General features: G+C 36.3%; 2 protein-coding genes across 4 annotated transcripts; one reads left to right on the top strand and one right to left on the bottom strand.

Annotated features, from left to right (window-relative positions):
* Positions 1 to 748: 748 nt before the first annotated feature.
* Positions 749 to 3,312, bottom strand: LOC147851155 (uncharacterized). 3 transcript variants are annotated; one of them, XM_087335800.1, is made up of 6 exons: positions 3,016 to 3,312; positions 2,869 to 2,943; positions 1,988 to 2,733; positions 1,783 to 1,897; positions 1,179 to 1,412; positions 749 to 1,036 (listed from the first exon to the last, which is right to left on the bottom strand). In XM_087335800.1, exons 1-6 carry the CDS (start codon positions 3,117 to 3,119, stop codon positions 955 to 957), a joined length of 1,356 nt encoding a protein of 451 aa, XP_087191926.1. In that variant the 5' UTR covers positions 3,120 to 3,312; the 3' UTR covers positions 749 to 954. The 3 variants fall into 3 exon arrangements, 2 of the variants coding, with proteins under 2 accessions (XP_087191926.1, XP_087191925.1); XM_087335799.1 differs by having other exon boundaries at positions 1,988 to 2,943; XR_015531615.1 differs by lacking the exon at positions 1,783 to 1,897 and having other exon boundaries at positions 1,988 to 2,943.
* A 6,079-nt stretch (positions 3,313 to 9,391) lies between these two features.
* On the top strand, positions 9,392 to 20,647 carry LOC147851154 (uncharacterized). Its single transcript, XM_087335836.1, has 8 exons — positions 9,392 to 9,938; positions 11,501 to 11,683; positions 12,740 to 12,888; positions 13,973 to 14,224; positions 19,051 to 19,212; positions 19,298 to 19,362; positions 20,238 to 20,326; positions 20,424 to 20,647. The coding sequence occupies exons 1-8, from the start codon at positions 9,608 to 9,610 to the stop codon at positions 20,498 to 20,500; spliced, it is 1,308 nt and encodes a 435-aa protein (XP_087191962.1). The 5' UTR covers positions 9,392 to 9,607; the 3' UTR covers positions 20,501 to 20,647.
* The last annotated feature ends 15 nt before the right edge of the window (positions 20,648 to 20,662 follow it).

Raw genomic sequence — 20,662 nt, 5'->3', positions numbered from 1 at the left:
ATTGCTAATGGTCATTTCAAGCAGCATTTGATATCACTCTTCATTGAAAGTAATTTTGCACTCTTTCTCTTAACTGATCCTTTCCTGGGTAAGTTCTCCCATATAAGAATCAGAACTCCATAGACTTTTATGGCTGCGGATGAGTTGAATCCCATGACGGCACGTCCTTCTATCAGAATGGGCTGAAATGCCTTGTCTTCAACTCCTAATTTGCATACAATCAGCTATTGTTACCACCGAATGAGTGTAAACAGTCAAGGCATTGAATTATCTATATAATCTACTGCATCATTAACTCCAAGTGCCAATTAATTTAGCAGTTGGTGAGAAAGGGAATTTTAAAAGCAATTGGTAAGAAAATGTCAGCCTGTTGACGGCACATTATTAGGTTCGTGACCATGAGTAGCAAATATTCTTCTGCCCTTGGATTGACTTCTAGATTCGCAATCCCATTCAAATAATTTAAGTTCCTACAAAAAGCTAGGCTTTCACATTGGTAATGATATCTCAAATAGAAAAGAGAATAGAAGCCCTTTCTCCATGCGTTGAACCATATGACCATCAATACAATAATTGGTTTGAAGGCAATCAAACATATACAAATTCAAACCTTCTTCGTGTAACTTCTAGGGCAAATTTGAGCTGTAAGTAAGAGATAGAGGCTTCAACGTTTGGCGTGGTCTTAAATATAAAATGGTGATCATTTCTTCAATTTGTGGATATAAATTGAAGAAAACACCATTGGGTTGATATGAAGAAGATAACCTTTACCTTGATTTACTACAAAATTGTCACAGAGATTAGAATTCTTTATGACTTCTTCTATAGTGGCATAAAAATTTGCGCAAGCACGAACCAATGAATGGATCAAACTCAAAAAAAAGAAAGAATGATAAGCTATTTGCATCACTTTGAGAAGCTTCAGAAAACTATTGACATGAGAATATATCATCTTCAAGACTCCACCCAATCTTCATAGATAGAGAGCTCCAAGCTTTTCTCTGAATAACCACTTCCTGCTTTCTGTCCTTCAGACCTGAATCATGATTATGTATGATAATTATACATGAGCTTCTACAGTGTATTCATTCAAACATTACACAACCAAAATTTAATGTTTGAACAAAACAAACAAAAATATAGTGACGTTATGCACAATACAATAAAAAGAACAATACCTTGTCGATATATCACTTGTTACTTTCAAACTTTGTGCACTATCTTCCTGATTCTCACATTTCCCATTTGTCTCTAAGATACTGAAATCTTCTGCTTCTTCTGCTCCCTCTTCAAGGGGAGGATCATAATCATGTAACAATCTTCTCCACTTGCGAATCTGTCCGTCCCAGCTGCGTTTACTGCATGTTTGCTTGGGATCTGGAGTATGAGGATCTTTACTTTTCCTTTTAGACCTTATAATGTAGAATTTAAACAATGCGTTTCTGATTAGAAGAGTACTAAGGTTTAATCAAAAACATATATAAACATTAATCCTACTGATAGGGTTTTGTCAAAACATATTGTTGATATTTTGCAATGTCTTCCTGAAGAAAAGACTGCAGTTTTTATTCAAAAACATATACTGCTATGGATTCAAAAATATATACAATTATCAATGCTAGCAACGTGTTTCCAATTAGATGGCCTTAAAAGTTAAGTTTAAACCAAAAATATACATTAAGCAATATATTTCTGACTAAAAGAGTGCAAGGGTTAACTCAAAAAGATCATCCAATCATTATTGCAAAGTTCACATCATCAACTGGAAAAACAGAATAATACATTGGTATCAGCTCGATGTAACGTTCATATCCTGACGTATTCTTCCCATATTCGATTTGCTTCTGCCTTTGACATAAGCGGTGTATATCATTTTCCTGCACTGGTTGTTTTACAACTACAAGGAAGCAATAAATCACAGACATCCACATAAAAATCATGTTCAAGATTTCAATAAAGCAAAATCTTCATCAGAAAGACTGCAAACCTGGTGACTTTAGTTTGAACTTATTGGTAACATCAATAAGCACACGTGGACAAGTCCTCCCTGAAGAAGGATTGCCTTTCTGCACCTTATCAAAGTTGGCTGCAGATATTCCTTCATTTGAAAAATCTTTTCTCGCTGATGGCAATGGAGAAAGTGGCGAAGTGAATTCAACTTCTTCTCTGTTTTCAGTGTTTTCATCTCTTCTGATGCTGTCAAGCATGTTGCGATGTATATCTTTCTTGTTATTTGAATCTTTCACTTTTTGGTTGGTAGAACAATGAGATAAGTGTGATTTCCTCCATGGAAGAGGACTTTCTACGCTGATTTCCTTTCTTCGATCTATATACTCAGATGCAGAGGATTTGATACCATGGGTTTCTCCTACTCTGCCCGAATCTAGACCTAGAAGACATTTCTCATCCCAGAAAATACATTCATCTGTTCCTTTTCTCTGAACCTTCATCTCTCTATTGCAAGATTCATCATTTCCATACCTACTATTCAGATCGGTTCCACGAGTTCCAGAATCACAGAACCTCTTACCACATTCTTCTCTACAAACACCTGTTCTTTCTCTCTTCTCCTTTTGCAACGATTCACTGTTTAAATATCTGACACTGCTACAAGGAGTTTCAGAATTGCAGACTTTCTTACTACAATATTCAACACATACACTAGTTCTTCTTCTCTGAACATTTAGTTTTCTTTCTTGCACTTCACAGTTTCCGTATCTACATCTGAGATGGCTTCCAGGAAGATTTTCAAAATCGCAGCTTCTCTTTAGAAACTCTACACATAAATCCGATTCCTTTCTCTGTACATGTGTCTCCCTTTCCAAAGATCCGCAGCTTTCATAGCTAGAAGATGGACAATTTCCATACCTACATTCTGCGCGTACATCTCTTCCGTTTGCCCCAAAATGTTCCTCTCTTTCCAAAGATCTGCCGTTTCCATATCTGCGAGATCCGAAGCTTACATTCCTGCAAGGTCTACGGTTTCCATATTTGAAAGAGAAGAAGTTCCCATACCTGCGGGATTCAATGTTTCCGAATGAGACCCTGAGATGGCTTCCAGGTGGAGATTCAGAATCATCGCATCCGCTTCTCGACACGCATTCTGATACAACATCCATACGTACGATCTCTTCTAGGATGGACCGATATGCCACGCCGTTACAGCAGCAAGAAAACCCGGAGAAAGAATAAACAAAACCTAATCTGAGTTCTGCGAGACCCTAATCTCAGGGAAATCTGCAGAATCCTAAAATCTTGAAGGTTAGGTGAACTCTGGGGAAGTTTTCAAAAGTGAAGCTAATGTTACATACATATAATTAGTGAATCTAATGTTATATGCATTAATTAGGAAAGCTAATGTTACATACATATAATTAGTGAAGCTAATGTTACATACATATAATTAGTGAAGCTAATGTTATATGCATATAATTAGGAAATCTAATGTCACATTTAATTAGTGAAGCTAATGTTACATACATATAATTAGTGAATCTAATGTTATATGCAACATGTGATTAGGAAAGCTAATGTTACATGCATATAATTAGTGAATCTAATGTTATATGCAACATATAATTAGGAAAGCTAATGTCACATTTAATTAGTGAAGCTAATGTTACATACATATAATTAGTTGATCTAATGTTATATGCATATAATAATTAGGAAAACTAATGTCACATTTAATTAGTGAAGCTAATGTTACATACATATATTTAGTGAAGCTAATGGTGTGACCCAAAAGTCTGGCTTTGCTCTATGCAATAGAAATGTGGGTCTAAAACGCACCATGGATTGGGATCCAAGAAGATTCAAAACAATTTGTCTCAAGGAAACAAGGTGTCTTGCCAATAGCGGTAGATGTCAACATTCCTAGGAGTATATATGTATATATAATGGTACACGATGAAAAAGTTAACAATGTGTCTAAACCATAGATTACTGAATCTCATTCCGGAATGTTGAATGTAAGTTCCAACGGGACCGTATGAGCAAAATTCTCTTTGGGCCACTTCTGTGGTTGACATAAAAGAAAACATGGTTCAAAAGGTGGTGATATTGAGGAGATGTTAAATGGTCCTAATTGGAATATGTATTGCATTCCAAATATCAACCCTAAATGTTGGATTCGATATAATGTGAGAATGCATGTTTGTCACTTTCAACCACATATTGTAACCATCATGAATCTTAACCCTTTGTTGAGTGTGTACGCTACTTCACACTCGATCACACAACTTAGGGATCGGAGTCGCATTGTAGCATCAAAAAAGTATGATGACATGCACACTTCTAATGTTTTAATAATGACACAACCATTGAATATGCCATTTTATTGTTAGAATTTATCAGGTGGTGTGTTACACTTATAATTATCTGCCATAAAATCTTGTCGTGTGTAATGCCAACTTTATTTTTATCGTAATATAACATGCGGGTGCACGATTGGTCCACTACAATGGTCAAATAAAGCCCCAGTGGTTATACTCCTTAAAGTAATGGGTTTGTGACAAATATAATTTTCTTAGGAGTGATCTAATACTAAAATTATGAAGAATTATTGTAATGTTACCCCAATTGTGTTTACGTAATATAATGCCCTTTTTGTTGGGGTGTGGTAAGGTTAATTTTTTCAAGAGTGATTTTAGTATTAGTGTAACATAAAACAAAACTTGAATCCATTTTTTTTATGTTGACAAGAGCACAATCTAGGATTTAAATAAGCAACCATTCGTGGCCACATTTAACATTGCATTATCTTGTAGAGAGAAAACGTAAAGAATGTATTTACGAGCAAATGGTTAGTATGCCTCGTGTTCACGTAATATAGTGCCTTTTGTTGGGGGTGTGGTAAAGATGATGTAGTTAGCACAAGAACAATGAGACGTGAATCCACAACTTTAATGTTAAAGAGCAAGCATTTGTGCTTTGCATCTAACATTGCCTTATCGTGTAGAATGAAAATGAAAAGAATGTATTTACATGCAAATTGGTTAATATGCATTTGAGCTAAAAAATATCAATGCACGAATTAAAAAGGAATGAGATTTCCAACGAGACTGGAATCCTTAATGTTAGAAAGCACAAGCTTTATCACGACATCATCATGCAAAAGGCAATCTTGTGAATCTATAGATGATTGTTGTGTCCACATATAGCATCTCATTTATGATGTATAAATGCAATGCCTTTTGCTATTACCATTGCCCTATGATGCAAAGTGAATTTGTGAAGCATGTTTTGGGAGCAAATATTAATGTGCATTATGTCAAGCTAAAACCGTTCATGCTTAATTTGAAAATGCTTGTTAAAGAATGGCATGTTTTCAATAAAAACATTTTTTGTTGTATCCCTAGGACCCTTAATGTTTCCAATATATGATATTGAACATAGTCCAAAATGTACACAGAAATTAATGGGCCAGTTGCATCTGTTAGAACTTGGACTCATTTTCAACAAATGTCACAAGAAGATCAACTTGCACATCCACAATCAGTTCATGGTGCCAAGGTAATGATGGCTACCTTATCAACAACATATTCTTCGTTTTTTACAACCTTCCAACCTAGGCAGGAACATCTATGGTTTGGATGCTTCACAAATGATACATTGATGGTTGTTAAGGACGTTTCACCTAATGGGTGCATTTCTTATTTTGAGGTTCTAGACAACAATAAATTGCAATCTTATACCTTTGATTGTAGTTATCTACAAGACTTGCGAAGTGCACCAATTAGAGTGGTTGCTAAAACTGGAAAGAAATGGATCCTTGATACTTATCCATCAATTGCTCATATGTGTGCTATCCTGTGGTTATACGCAAAAGATCTTGTTGTAAGATTAACATGGGATCCTGGGGGTTGGCTTTGGTCACACTCCTTAGGGGAAAAGATCGTAAAGGTCCCCTTCTTTCAGTACTCAGTAAAACTTGGAAGATCATTGTTGCTCTCTCAAAATGGATACCAACAACTCAGAAACATTGGACCAATTGGAGTGTCTCCACTCTACATTTGAGAACCTACTAGAAATGGATATGGTCATTCAAGGGGCCAACTAAATTTATTCTCTTTCGATGGTTATTAGTGCACATGGCACTACCAGTTGGTCATTCATTGAAAGGGAATGTAGCACCCAATTTGCGGCAATGTGGCTTTTCCATGAACCTTAGGAGATTACCAAGCATGTCCTATGGTCTTGTTCTTTTGCTCAACAAGTACGGAAGAAAGTCATGTCTTTATTCCTAACAATCAATGTAGGTTGCCTATTCTCATGGGGATCATCGATGTGGGGAATATTATATTCCAGCTTGATGTTGTATGAGGCAAACGATGCTCGTGAGGCAATGACAATACATAATAGAAGATTGATATTAGTTAGTCCCTTCAAGCAACCTCGAAAGCATGTGCGATCTGTCCAAATTTGGAAAATTGTGACCGCAATAATGTTATGGGCATTATGGAAATATTGATGTAACTGACTTTATGATGCAGTAGACATTCATCTCTCTAATGTGTTGTTTGAGATATGGGAGAACTTGTTGGCAGTAGTCTATGGCCAGTATCACAATATGTAGGGTTCCCCAAAGACTGTGAACAAGAAAAGGAAAAAGCTTCTTCACTTATGGAAAAAGGTGCCTCTATTTACAATGTCAACTCAAGAGCCTCAATGGCAATATCGACTTCCATAAACTCTTTCTTGAATATCAACAAATGTAAACATCCTTTACAAAGTTTGATATTGGGTCTTAGGAGTATTTTACATCATTGTATAAGAAAAAAGTTGTAACCTCCTTAGTAGCTAGGTTCAAATTGTAGCCTTCGGGCGTCTTGTTTTTAATACTATTGAAGAAAATCTTTTATAATAAAAAAAGTACATAGAAAACACATATTTGCAAAAGGAACTACCTCTTGCATTCATGATAAACATGCCTATATTGCACTTTGCGAGGGAACTAGCCCTTATTAGGTATTAACGCCCAATGGGTTTGTAATGTGAAAGATACCATTTTGGGATTTCCCGAGCTCCGTATTGAGGGTAAACAAACCAAACTTTAGAGCTACATCACAATCCTCATTCTCTCTCCCTTGCATCCTACAACGAGTCATTTTCCTCCATGTAGCCTTTCTGTGTTGATTGATTGAGAAATTGTGTTTCTTTTCTATTATTCTTTTAATTTAAGCATCTATATATTCTTAATTAGTGTAGTGATTAAGCATGTATAAATTGTAAGTTAGTCTAAATAAATTGTCTTGTTTTCCACGGTCGGTGTCTTGGAGTTGAGAGACGAGCACTAGTGAATGAATTGATGATCATTTCATTTGTTAAAAAATGTACGAAATGATTGAAGTCTCTCGTGTCATGTTAATACAATGCTTTTACTTTATCTTTAACGTGTGACGTATGATTGCCACATCCTTGTTTCATGTTTGTGGATATAGGAGAAGTAAGCATAGTCTACACTTTCCTTCCTATCTACACTACCCCAAGTAGTTTTTAAGATCAACATATGTATAATGTCACCAACATGTCTCAATATTGGAATATAACTTGTTTCTCATGGATTATGGTTTATATCGAAGTATTTTCATATATCTATATGGCTTGTTATGACACAATAGGCAAATTCTTAGTACCTATCATATGCTTCATGTCTCATATTTTACTATAACATTGGGATCAATATTAAAATCGAGGATGAAAGTTTGCATGCACAAGAAAGAAGAAAACTTAGAATGTAAAAAAATCTTGTGGTTACAGTAGTGTAAAATGGGTAAAGACAATGTAAAAGACTATAAGGTCATCCATTTTTGTTTTTTTTAGCATGCCTTCTTCATTCTCGAGACGAGGGACCTAAAAGACAAACATCCATGACAACATGGTAGTAGGACAAATGTAATTTGCATGAAAAACATCGCAACACGTGTAAACTCCATAAACAAAGGAAATGTAAATGTGGTGGAACTACGTTGGGGCCTCACATCTATTAAATGAAGATACGTGTCAACAAACATCCATAAAAGCATGCACATGTGACAATGTAATTTGTATGAAACATTTTGTGACACGTATAGCCTATACCACAAAGGAGTTGAATGGCTGGTTGGCTAAGAGTACATATAGGTGGGACATAAGCCCAATAAAACGTGAAGCATTTTTTCCTTCTCCGGAATAGAAAAAACTTTACAAACAAAGGCCAGAGGCCAAAGTGGCCCCAACCCAACCGTGCCATTGTTTCAGTAATCTATATCTAAGAATACATATATCTAGAGATTGCCTTACATATCCATATAGAATCGTTTGAAGAAACAAAGACTTGACGAGGGGTATTGATGTGCATCGGCCTTAACTCCTACATAGGCATTGCCATACCGAAAAGAATTCTTCAAACCTTGTAAAGTCAACAAAAATCTTCGATCCTAAATATTATTGGGAGGGCAGAAGGGGGCTGGTTTCATGCCACGCACCTATCAAGTGCAAATACATTAAAAAGCTCTATGGACAGTTCCATGATCAAATACATAACATCTATCAATTGCAAGTACATTAAAAAGCTCGACGAGAAGTTCCATGATCAAATGAACAGGGTACAAAAGAGATTCAAGACAGGGAGCATTGTTACATTGGGACATTAAGGCGAAAGATAAAGGAGTCAATGCGACAGAAGTAGGGGGCACGTTGATCCATGAGAGCTTAGCTTAATGCGAGATTGGGTGGGCAAAGAAGGATAGGGTAAGGTGTACCGTGATCGATGCTGGATGGATGTCATTTAGGTTAAGGGTGGGGCAGGAGAGAGAGAGAGAGAGAGAGAGAGAGAGAGAGAGAGAGAGAGAGAGAGAGAGAGAGAGAGAGAGAGAGAGAGAGAGAGAGATGGCGAAGGAATATAACAAGAGGTGTGTGTCCGGGGGGATGGGCGGGGGATGGGCCGAGGGCTCGTGGTGGGGTTTTAGGGTTTGGCTAAGTAGTAAGGACCAAAGCTAAGGAAGACTTTGGCTTGTCCGTCCTCTCAAGGCACTCATCTCTTCTTCAACCAAACAAAACAGTCCAATCCTTTTCACTTTTTTGTGCACATGGGATAAAAAGAAGATGAAGAAGAAGAAGAAGAAGAAGAAGAAGGCAAAAAGAATACCATTCATTCTATCATTCATTCTTTTCAATCATCCATTCAATCATATTCGTTCTTACCGTCTTACTCCCTGCATTTCGATCCTCACGACACACTTTCTGATCCAATGCCATCCCCAGGACCATCGTGATTTCCTTCCTTCCCTCCTCCCCTCCCCCCCCCCCCCCCCCCAACTCAGATCTTGCACCATCAATTCTCCTGGCTGCTTCGGTCTCTTTGCAGGAAGAAGAGGAACAGATAGATTCTTGTGTTCCTTTGGTCGTCTTGCTTCGAAGAAGCCGAAGAATCAAGGAACGCGAGGAAAGGAGCCATTGTGGGTTAAACGTTGAGACTTGCCACATTTCTGGGCACAACATCTTGGTCATCATCACACCCTCATCAGTGATCAATTCTGTTGTTATCCTTATCACCGAATTGTCATTGCTATCTTCATCGTCATTATCATCACTATTTACCACCTTGAGCGCTAAGAAGTTTAAAATGGGACTTCCGACTCCTCTTGGGCCATATGCTGTGGCATTTGCTGATTTTGAACTCAAGAGGACCGATGAAATACCCCATGGAGGAATGCCAGCTAACCGGAATGGATCAAAGCAAGACACTTTTCCAGGTGTTGAAGGATTAGCAAATGCACAAGCTGCCCCTCTCATGAGAGTATTTTACCCTACCTCGCAAACAAAACGAGATTTTGCATCATTTTTCCACTCCTCGAGTCGATGGATTCCTAGCCTTATGTATACCTGGGGCTATGTTACAAAGGTTTTTCCGCCTTCATCAGCCATACATCGTTTAGCTATCTGGGTCCTTGCAGGTATGAAATTCTGTAGTTTACATGACACACATATCTGATTGCGATGTGATTTTTTGTTCTAACTATGCTCATCATGGAGGTGTTGATTTTATAAGAAAAAAATCCGAGAATGTTTCACAGCGCTTTGCTACCCTTGTTCCATAACTATTTTGGCAAATTTCTTGTGTAGTTTGTATAGCAAACATGGTACATTGGGCCTAGCATTGCCCATCATTTGTGAATGTTTTCAAAAGTTCCCAAATAAATGAGTTTTAGCACCTCAGGGACATCCCATTCTATGTGTAGAGGTCCCTAGCATGATCCATGGAATGGAACACATCCACGCGATTGCTATCACAAGAAGCATCAATTCACGAATTGAATGGGTACATAGAGATGATGTCAGAAAGAATCATGCAAAATGGGAAGGATATCTCCCTATATTAGAGTTTGCAAAGAACAACTCTAAATGTATTCCTATTTGTGAAATTCCAAAAACTTACCTACAGGAAAGTGTGATAAATTAGATAGGTCCACCATATTGTGGACCTTTCATAGTTGTAAAGCATATATTGGTTTTCTATCAATCACCTTGATCCACCCATTGGCATCTTATTTTTGGATTATAAGTTAACCAAAATAACCATTAAACATGCAGTAACTCACAAGCATTTATCTTCTAATCTTCATTCACAAGAAAAACATCTCAATTCTTGACTAAACATTTGGATGTAAACAAATATGAGAATTCAAAATGAAATGGTTGGATCGAGCTGTGCATGATGCCACTTGGAGAAAAGAGCATGCACTTAAATCTAGCTTCCTTTATTTTAATTTATTGTTGCAAGAGAGCAATGTTTTAAAAATAGGCAGTAGGTTACGGGCATATTGCCAATTCTAAAAATTATTTTTTATAGTTCTAAGGGTAGGATAAGTAGGAACCCGGTTATCTTAGGGCTTGAATCATTTGGGAACATGTGACAATCTGGGAGCCTGATGAGTCAACTATATAAAGGGAAATAGCTATCATCTTCAACACAACATCTAAGGAGGCTATCAGGACTCTATCAGTGAGGTAAAGATCTCATATTTGGATCCTGCAATTGGTTGCCTTCTAAGGCATAAAATGAAACCTATTTGATGGTATGAAACGCCAATATCTTTTGTATTTGTCGCTTGGCCTTTGCTCAAGGGTGGTTGGTTTGGTTAAGCTCAGCCTTTTCATTAATTGCTTGTCATTAGTAAAAGATTATTATAAGAAGTGCCAAGGTTATGTAGTCCATTATTTAGCTAATAACCATTATGTGTCTAGACAACAATTAGTCAAGGTGTGTAAGGCCACCCAAATGTATTATTGCCTATATCTAGTCTCTAATGTTAATTCCACTAATAATATGTTAATGCATTATACATATGCTCATAATAATATTGCTGTTGGATGAAATACGTCATCTCCAACTTGCCTTGCTTGCTATGTGCGGACTTTTTAACTTCGGAAACCCCTTGGCCTTTCCTAACCTAATGCATGGTAATATCGAGAAAATCAATCTCTTGCTAACGCATAACTTTCTGTTGTCTGTCAGGTGCTTTCCACTCGTTCATGTGCAGTGGAGTTTTTATTCAAGCATCACTCGGAGGACCAATGTTACCCGTAAAGGAAAAAGATGAAGAAGCACGATTTCCTGTAGTTGTATTCTCACATGGCATGTGGGCGTCTAGAACTACATATACTTCCTTTTGCTGTGATCTGGCTTCACATGGTTACAGTAGGTTCTTAACTCATTTTTTCTTGCAAAGATGGAGATAGCAACATAGATTCTCTTCTATTTTATATCTGTTTATTTATTTCACCTCTCAAAAGATGGTAATAATCCTAGTTATCATTTCTAATTGTGCATCACATCATTAAATTCAAGCAAGCTATTCCTGCTATAGAAATGTACTTCTTCGATGGGATAGGATGTGTTGTGTGCACATACAGTCTTCTTTTGATGTAGAGCATCTTCACAGTATCTTATAGTGCATCACTAAATATGTCGATAATATTAAAAGCTATTACATTATTGAATCCAGCCAATATCAGACATTATCTTTTACCGCAATATCATTATGCAATTCAAAAAGTTCAAAACAAGCAGATTTGATCATTGACATATCTCAACAGAATGTCATTCTGGCAGTAACGTACATTGTGTTGCTAAATATGTTGACACTATTCAAAGCCATTATATTGTGTGCAATTTGAAAAGCCATTATATCATTATATCATTATTGACCCCACCAAAAATCACACATTATCTTTTACTATGATACCATTGTGCAAATTGAAAAGCTCAAAACAAACAATTTTGATCATTGACATATCTTGGCAGAAGTCATTCTGGATCCATGTTCTGTTTTGTTCATTTCTGAGTTCCCAAGGCAGATAGAAAATGTTAATGGAAAGGAATCGATGATTAAATAACACATTGAGATATAGCTTTCTTTTCACTTTTCAATTCAAAAACTTCCTTCCCACTATGCAAGTTGATATCAATGTGATGATCACATTCTTATTTTTCTAGGTGTCTAATTTGATTGAGACCTAATCATTCTTGATTTTGTAATGTTACAGTTTGAGCCGCTTTTCATTGCTCTCTGCACATTAAATGCCCAAGTCGCGAATTTTTGTAGTCTATATTGTTTGATTTTGAATTATGTGGAACTTGCAAGTGAATTTATGATGAAGTAATGCAATTTAGAATTTCACTGCCAATCGTATTTTTCAACTCAACATTCCTACTTGTACATATTAAGATTCTTTCTTGTTTTTGTTTTGAAAGTTGTTGTTGCAGTAGAGCATCTTGATGGATCTGCCAACATGGCCTGCTATACAGACCATAGTGGGAAAATAAAATGGCTGCAGAACTCTCATTCTGGTATACCCGACGAGAAAGTAAATATGGACATTCGCATTAAGCAGTTACAACAGGTATATGATTGTCTGTAGATACTCTGTAATGTGAATATTGACTATAATTGAAGATTTTGTAATCATAGAAAAACTATCGTAAAACTGCATCAATAAAAATAAAGAATTAAATTTCTCATTGAAGTGGCCTTCCATATTGAAACTCTAAACTTTAGTACGGGAAAGGATTTTAAGTTCTAGCTCCATCCGATGCAATATTGAGAACTTGTAGGGACTATTTTCTGGCTTGAAAATTGAATTGAAACACAGATAAGTAGCATATCCATGGAGAAAACATAGAGACGCAATAGGATTGGCTACTGCATAAAGTATTAATATTATTTCTGACAATAATGGCCACTGTATTTTGGAACTCATCAAAACCTATTCATCTAATTCGTGATAATTATTCAATGCCTTACAAAATTTAGCACTTATGTACCAAAACCAGACTCAAGTTTTTTCCTCCTTGCTGTGTTCTAAATTTTCTCCAAAATGTAGTTGATTGAAATCAGTTTTAGTGAGATACGGCGGGAAATGAGTCTGTGAGAAATTGAAAAATATACTAGGCAAATTCGATTCTAGCATTGGAATGTCAAAAACCAATGATTGGAATGACATTATTATTAACTTCATTTTTAAATTTGTTGATTGATGTGGTCTTTTGATCTTAATGTTAAGGTAGAGCCTATATGAAGACTAATTTTATGATGGCATGTATTCTAGAAAAATCTCGGAAATACCCTGAAATACCCACATATTTTTCTTAATTCCCCCGAATGTCCATACCTTTTCATTATTGCCCTAAAAACCCACAGTAAACTGCCAAAAGAGAGAAAAGGGGAATGAATTGACTGTATAATTGCTCAAATAGCACATAGAGTTGATTAAAAGTGGAAGGCTTGAGAATATAATTTCTCAAATAGCACACATGATTGGTTGACATGGGGAATTTGGGGAAACAAAGAATACATATGGACATTGGGGTAACGAAGAAAACCGTGGGTGTTTCAGAGTTTCCCCCCATATGATATTCACAAAAGAGGCTGATTAGGCATGAGGTACAAAGCATATTGTCATAGGCTAAGGTGCACTTTCTTTGCAGAGAGCTTTCGAAGTTCAAAAGGTTATAGATGTGTTGGAAAGACTTGATGAGGGATTACTGACACAGAGTGCTAATATGATAAGTGGGAAGGAAGGGCTAGTTGTGGACATGCTTAAAGGTCGGCTAAATCTTCAGTATCTTGCAATGGCTGGTCATTCATTTGGGGGTGCTACTGCCGTAGTAACTTCTGGAATTGAGAAAAGAATCAAATGCTGTGTTGCCATGGATGTATGGTGGGAACCAATTGAGAAGGTAAAGTTTTTGTACTCTTTTATGCCATGAAATAATGCAACTGCTTTCAATGTTTCTTCTTGAATTAGAGCATTTCAATGCTATGCATTTGTGTCCATGAGTGTGCTCTTTACATGTCAAATATTGGAAAATACTTGGAATTTAGGGATGATATGAAAGAAATAAAAATAGAAATATGCACCCATTGAATGTCAGGAATATTTAAGTATGCAACCCTCGTCAACAATTCCCAGATTTCCCATAACTACTATAAAACAACATATTCTTTTTTTTTGTCTGTTATGAGATCTGCCACAGGTTAAAGGAAAATTTGGCTATGTAAACAGTTTTACTGGCAAATTTCACGTTTTTCTGTATAGTAAACTTAATTGAAATTAAACCATTATGAGGAACTTTTTGTGCTGAATAAATACGAAGTCAGGGGTTCACTGTTAAGAGTATCTTGATATATGGCCAGATGATACTTCATGAATACATTACTTCTCTGTTTATTCTTATAGATTGATGTTGCATATTGTATGTATTGGAGGGTCTGAATGGAGCTGCATGCCGCTGGCAAACTTTTCTTATCCCATATTAAACCTATTTATTGTAAGGAAGTAGAAGATAGAATGATAGTTTTCTGAAATATCTAAAGGCAGAGATATAGAAACTAATAAACGATTATGGGGTTTAACACATAGGAGGGATTAAAGAAGTAGAAGCAATTCTGCAAAACAAAAGCCCGCCGCTTCAAAAAAGGTACAAGGTAGGAGTGCACACGTATATATATACATGTGCTATCTAAGATACATAGAATATGGTCTTAGAAGAAGAGCTTTACATGCTGACGTGACAGCTAAGTTATGGCCTCATAAATACCTATTTAATGCTGAGTGAAATCTTGTACAAGGATCCCATTCAAACTGCAAAATATTCTTTTAGAAGTTGTAATACAACTTTGAAAAACGAGACTATACAACTTTAACAAAAATTAGAAAATATTAAATAATATAAACTCGTTTTCTAGTTTAGTTGGAGGACTTTAATCCCAACATCAACAATGCTTTTACTTTGATTTGAATGCGTCTCACTTGGTGAATGGACATTGGAGTCTGATCATGGGACTTTATGTATTGACCTCAAATGCATACATAGGTTTGATTGTGAGGACATTGAAGCTAATTAACAATCACACTTGAGCATGAACCTTAAGCGAGCGCCCATGTATTCTAAGATGGTTGAGGATATGTTACAAATGACAAAGATACAACATGGTGCCACAATAGAATGCAAATGGGAAGCTTTTAAGAAAATCATTCTCTCGTTCACAAACAAATATTTTTCGACCAAGCATACATCTTGGAAATGCACCAAGAAATTTAGTTCAAAGAAAAAATGGTTTGATAAAGAATGCCATGAAGCTCGAAAGTGCCTTATGATTTTGGATGTAGTCAAGAATAAAGAAAATTACAAAAAGCATTTGCGTGAGTACAAAAGGCTTATTCAAAGAAAGCAAGAATATGGGAAGTTAACAATTTCTCTAAATGCAAGAGAAAGCACATGCATGTGCTAAATTTTGAAGAAGTTTAAAGGGGAAACATGTTGAGAGTTATAATGACTTAACTCTTCTTGACGTGTTTATGGATTGTAAGAATTTATATAAGCTATCTATTGCTAGAAAGATGATGTGTTACGGTTCTCTTTCACATGTCTCCCTTGTTTACGAATGAAGATGTATGCATAGGACTTACGAAATTGGCCTCTCGAAAGGCAAGCAATCTTCAATGTATAATGGACGGGAAAAGAAGCACATGTATGGATAAGTGATATATTTAATTATGCATTGCAACATGGTATGCCATATGTTTGGACTACAAATTGGATGAAACCTTTACATAAAGGTGGAGATGAAAATAATATAAACAACTATCAAACCATCATGGTTGGCGCGCTAATGGCAAAACTATTTGGATGTATAATAGAATCAAAGATAAGTGTATGGGTTAAAAAAAAATGGTAGGAGAGCTTATGGACAAGTTGGCTTTTGAAAACACTATAGCACCACTGATCACCTTGTCACCCTTTGAGTATTAATGGAGGAAAGTCACCTTAGAGGGAAAGGTTTATATTGTTGCTTTATAGACTTCAAGAAAGCTTTTGATATGGTACCTCGTGGGCATTTTTGGAGGCGAATGGAAGAACTCGAGGTGCCAAGTAAATATATGCTTGCAATTTACTGAATCTATGAGAAGGTTATATGTTGTGTGTATGAGTGATAGACTTTCATATTTTTTCAATAACATATTGGTGTTAAGCAAGGGTGCCCACTCTCACCAACCCTATTTGGTCTATGCATTGATGAATTGGAAGAAATGGTTGCCATTTTGTAAAGGAAGAAGACATTGAAGGATTTGCCATTGGGAATGAAGTCATTATGCTTTTGTTATATAAGGATGATGTAATGCTTTCTGCAAATACTTTACTTGATACACAAAATCTTATGAAGGCATTGAAATTTTTTTTCATGCATACTAAATTAAGTGTCAACAACTCTAAAACAATGATTATGCTTGTTACGAGCTAGAAAAAAGATAAACTATGCATTATGTACAATAGTGAGTCACTTGAATGTATGGAAAGCTTCAAATATCTTTGCCTTGAAGTTCCTTCAAATCATAGATGGAATGAATGTGCTACACATGGCTTAAAGGCGAGAAAGAGAACATATTATGTATTTGAGAACACATGCAATTATGAAGTTATTAAGTGTTGGGTCTTCAAGAAATACTTTTTCGACACTTTGGTGATACTGATGTTTCTCTATGGGGTGGATGTATGTGGTGGTAGCATCCCTAAATATACTTGGAAAGAGTTTGAAAATGTCCAAAAACATTTCCTTACAAAGTTTCTACAAGTTAAGAAACAAACACCATACACCCTATTCCTTGAAACTGGTTCACTCCCTATTGAGATCATGGGCATGCAAATGTGTTGTTGAATACGTGCTTAAGGTTCAAAAAAGTCCCTTACATTGATTACCTAGAATTGTATGGGAAGCGAGCAAATAGATCCAAAAGATGCATCAAAGCAAAATTTTGTGTTTAGGTTGGATATGTTATGGACACACCAACTGAGGACTCCGACAGAGCATGGATGATGGGGCTACGAGTGAGGGGTTATGAACATGGAGTTAGAATTGACGAGGTTAGAAACTCGAGAAGCTGGGAGCGACGAGGCGAGGAACTTAAGAAGATGTGAACGACACAAGAGCATGAAGACAAAGATGAAGATCAAGAAGACAAGATGGGGCAAAGCGAGAATATTGGATTGATGTGTCAATGATTGGTGTTGAATCCCTTAAAAGGAACCAAGGAGGTTACAAGTATTTATACATGTTTGTGGGCTCTACATGTAGTTCCATGCATAGACCCATTTTCATGCAGAAGCTTCTATAATGTTCTAGCTTTTAGAGCTTTTTAGAAGCTTCTAAAAACTCCTAGAACTTGGAATAGATAATCTACTAAGATATGCATAACATTTGGATGTGTTGGTTAGAACATAACACTTGACTATATACAAGAGGTCAAGAGTTTGAACCTTAACATGATTGATTTCATGTCTTTGACAAGATACAAGATATGGAAAAATGGTTTGGTAGATGGGATGTAACACACTTGTTTCATGATGTATCACTAGATTCCTCTGTAAATGAGACCTTTTTGCAACGCCAACGTATCATCACATAGGACAAATGTGGAGGCTGACGCTTCAATGGTGAAGTTCTTGCATGAATTTTTCTCTCAACCACAATGTGCACTCTCGATTACAACATTCATTGGTAAAGTTCTTGAACATCAAGAGTTAGTTACTCATTTTCACATGTATCATGTGAAATGTAATATTTTTGGTCTCATAGGTCATATTTGACCTTTAAAGGCGCGTTACTCATTTTCACATGCATTATGTGAAATGTAATATTTTTGGTCTCATAGGTCATATTTGACCTCTGAAGACACATTGCTCATTTTCACATCTATCGCGTGAAATGTAATATTTTTGGTCTCATAGGTCCTATTTAACCTTTGAAGATGTTGCGAATATTTTGCACGTTCGGGTCAGTTGGGCGGGACCACGAGGATCTCGGACTAGGGAGAAGGGGAAAACGAGGAGCTTACACCTATGGCTCCACGAGCTTGATGCTTGTCGAGTTCGGCTTCGACCCTCTATCACGTCGGTTCATGGTCGAGCCGGCTTTCGGTCGCATTGGCCTTCAGCCCTCGTCGGCCCAACAGTTCCCACACAAACACAAAACACTGGGGGCTTAACGACTCTCGGACTTCGATGAGAATGCTTCCGAATACAAAAATGGAAGGCAAGATGTCCGACACGATGAGAACGAAAAGGAGCCAAGATCTAAACACCTTAGTATATGCCAATACAATTTCTTTATACAAGGCCTGAAGCCACAATGGATTTACAATGGCAGTGCTTAGGCCGACCGCACTGAAACCACAAACCTCGCACCACGCGAAGCATCTAAGGCATTTATGTGACCCATGGGACTCAAAACCATAGAAATAAAGAACTCTTCTTCTTTGAGGCCAGGAGGTCTCAGTTCTTGTTAGCTTGCCCCTCAATAATCGAATATTTCATAACTTAATAGTGACACCTCTGCATTGTGCAGTCTAAGCTTTTTGGAGATCCTATGAAGTATCTTGTTATCACACTTACCACATTCAGATTTTCGAGTGAAACTGCCTTTGTTGGTTAATGTAGTGGATTCTTAAAATCAGTTAATGAGGAACATGTTACTGATAAAATTATGTTTACATGGTGGTATTCAGGTAGAAATTGAAAAACTGGCTGGGAAAGTACCAGTTTTACTTGTGAATACACAAGATTTTGATTGGAAAGCATTGAGGGATATTAGGACTACGTTTATGAAGGCAAGAGCAGAAGCAAAAGAAGAGGGAAGTCCTTTAATCACTGAGCTCAAAACTATAAAGGTATTTGAAAATCTGCATGATATTTCTCAGTCACAGTTACTACATTGTTATTTTGAATATCAATGTGTTATTGTTGTTGCTTCAGGGTACATGCCATCAAGATCAATCAGATTTTCCACTAGTCTTTCCGAAATTAATGAAAAAATTTGGGTACGTTTGGATCTTTTTACATTTCTTAAATCAAAATTGACTGCACGCTTCAACGGTTTTCTCTTCATTTGGTACATCTGCTTTATTGTGAACTAAAAAACTGAAAACGTAGGGCAACAATTTGTTAAAATTACATTCAATGTACTTTGTTGGTCAAGTTAATTTAAAAGGGATGGTATGTTAGCTTTCTTTTTAATTTTCCTTCTTGATGTGCCTTTCTGCTTGCGTGATTTTCTTTCATAAATCCATATATATGTCATATTTCATTCAATTTAATTAATCAACGTATGTGACTGCCTTGGAGTGTTCTTTCATAATCCATATAAATACTTTATTTCATTCAATGTTTTCTTTCACGTTAATGAATCAACATATGTGATTGCCTCATAGTGTACCTTCAAGGTATATGCATCTCTCATTTCTTCATGAATTTAAATTGATGGTGTTCTGCCTTGTGATTAAATGATTTTAGTGGGCCCAAAATTTAAAAAAACTGAACCAGGGATTCTAGTGGAATCTTGCTTGTGGTAAGGAAATAGTATCATTCTTATTCTCTCATTAGCTAAAGAAACCAAGTTGGGTGAACTTGAAGTACAGTTATGGAGGAACTTTTTTTCATTCTAGAGAACACAATTTGCTTTTATAATTTTCACTTTGTTTATATTTGTTAAATCCAAACTGTTGGTTTGATCTATTAATGCTCATTGCCATATTATGTCATAATTTAAACTTAAATGTATTGCAATTTCAGCAGCTATCAATGTTCATTATTCTTTTGTATTCGTTAATCTACATTCACTTTGCACAATGTTTCCTCATAAAATGTTATTTTAATTATAGTGAAACCTTAATTGATTAAAAGGATCTGTTAACAGAGCATCTGGTGAGTTGGACCCCTTGGTCACAAGAGCTGTGAATAGCAAAATGTGTCTCGAGTTTCTTCACAAGCATGTTCTTCCACCAGGTTTGTATGAACTCTTGAAGAAAATTTTAAAGCAAATTAACTTTTATTTTAATTTTTAGCTGGTTTTGGATGGTTGATAGCAATCATTTGTTCACAGGAACTGGCTCCCCTTATAATGTGAACATTGGTGAAGATGCCAAACATTTCATGATTGATGCGGAGTTAACTTCATGACAGGCTTCATTCATATACATATTCATTTAATCCAATTAAAAGATCCGATGTATTCTATTGTTTTGTAAGCATATGCATACGTGTATCATCCCCCCTAATGCAATTTCATTTGCATACTTGTAATGAAGAAGTTGATGTATTCAATTAGTCTCATGGCATTCA

The sequence above is a fragment of the Azolla caroliniana genome, unplaced genomic scaffold (genome assembly GCF_043228905.1).
Source record: "Azolla caroliniana isolate FFs.n. ecotype wild unplaced genomic scaffold, voAzoCaro1.0.p SCAF_20, whole genome shotgun sequence".
Taxonomy (NCBI): domain Eukaryota; kingdom Viridiplantae; phylum Streptophyta; class Polypodiopsida; order Salviniales; family Salviniaceae; genus Azolla; species Azolla caroliniana.
Note: the sequence above shows the minus strand (reverse complement) of the source record. Positions and strands in the feature narration are given on the sequence as shown.

Excerpts from the sequence above, each read along its gene's own strand:
- LOC147851155 (XM_087335799.1), bottom strand. The coding sequence starts at position 3,119 with ATGGATGTTGTATCAGAATGCGTGTCGAGAAGCGGATGCGATGATTCT. Across the intron at positions 1,898-1,987 it reads GTTCAAACTAAAGTCACCAG|TTGTAAAACAACCAGTGCAG; the intron begins GTTTGCAGTCTT and ends GCTTCCTTGTAG. Across the intron at positions 1,037-1,178 it reads ACAAGTGATATATCGACAAG|GTCTGAAGGACAGAAAGCAG; the intron begins GTATTGTTCTTT and ends ATCATGATTCAG.
- LOC147851154 (XM_087335836.1), top strand. The coding sequence starts at position 9,608 with ATGGGACTTCCGACTCCTCTTGGGCCATATGCTGTGGCATTTGCTGAT. Across the intron at positions 14,225-19,050 it reads GGTGGGAACCAATTGAGAAG|GTAGAAATTGAAAAACTGGC; the intron begins GTAAAGTTTTTG and ends GGTGGTATTCAG. Across the intron at positions 20,327-20,423 it reads CAAGCATGTTCTTCCACCAG|GAACTGGCTCCCCTTATAAT; the intron begins GTTTGTATGAAC and ends ATTTGTTCACAG.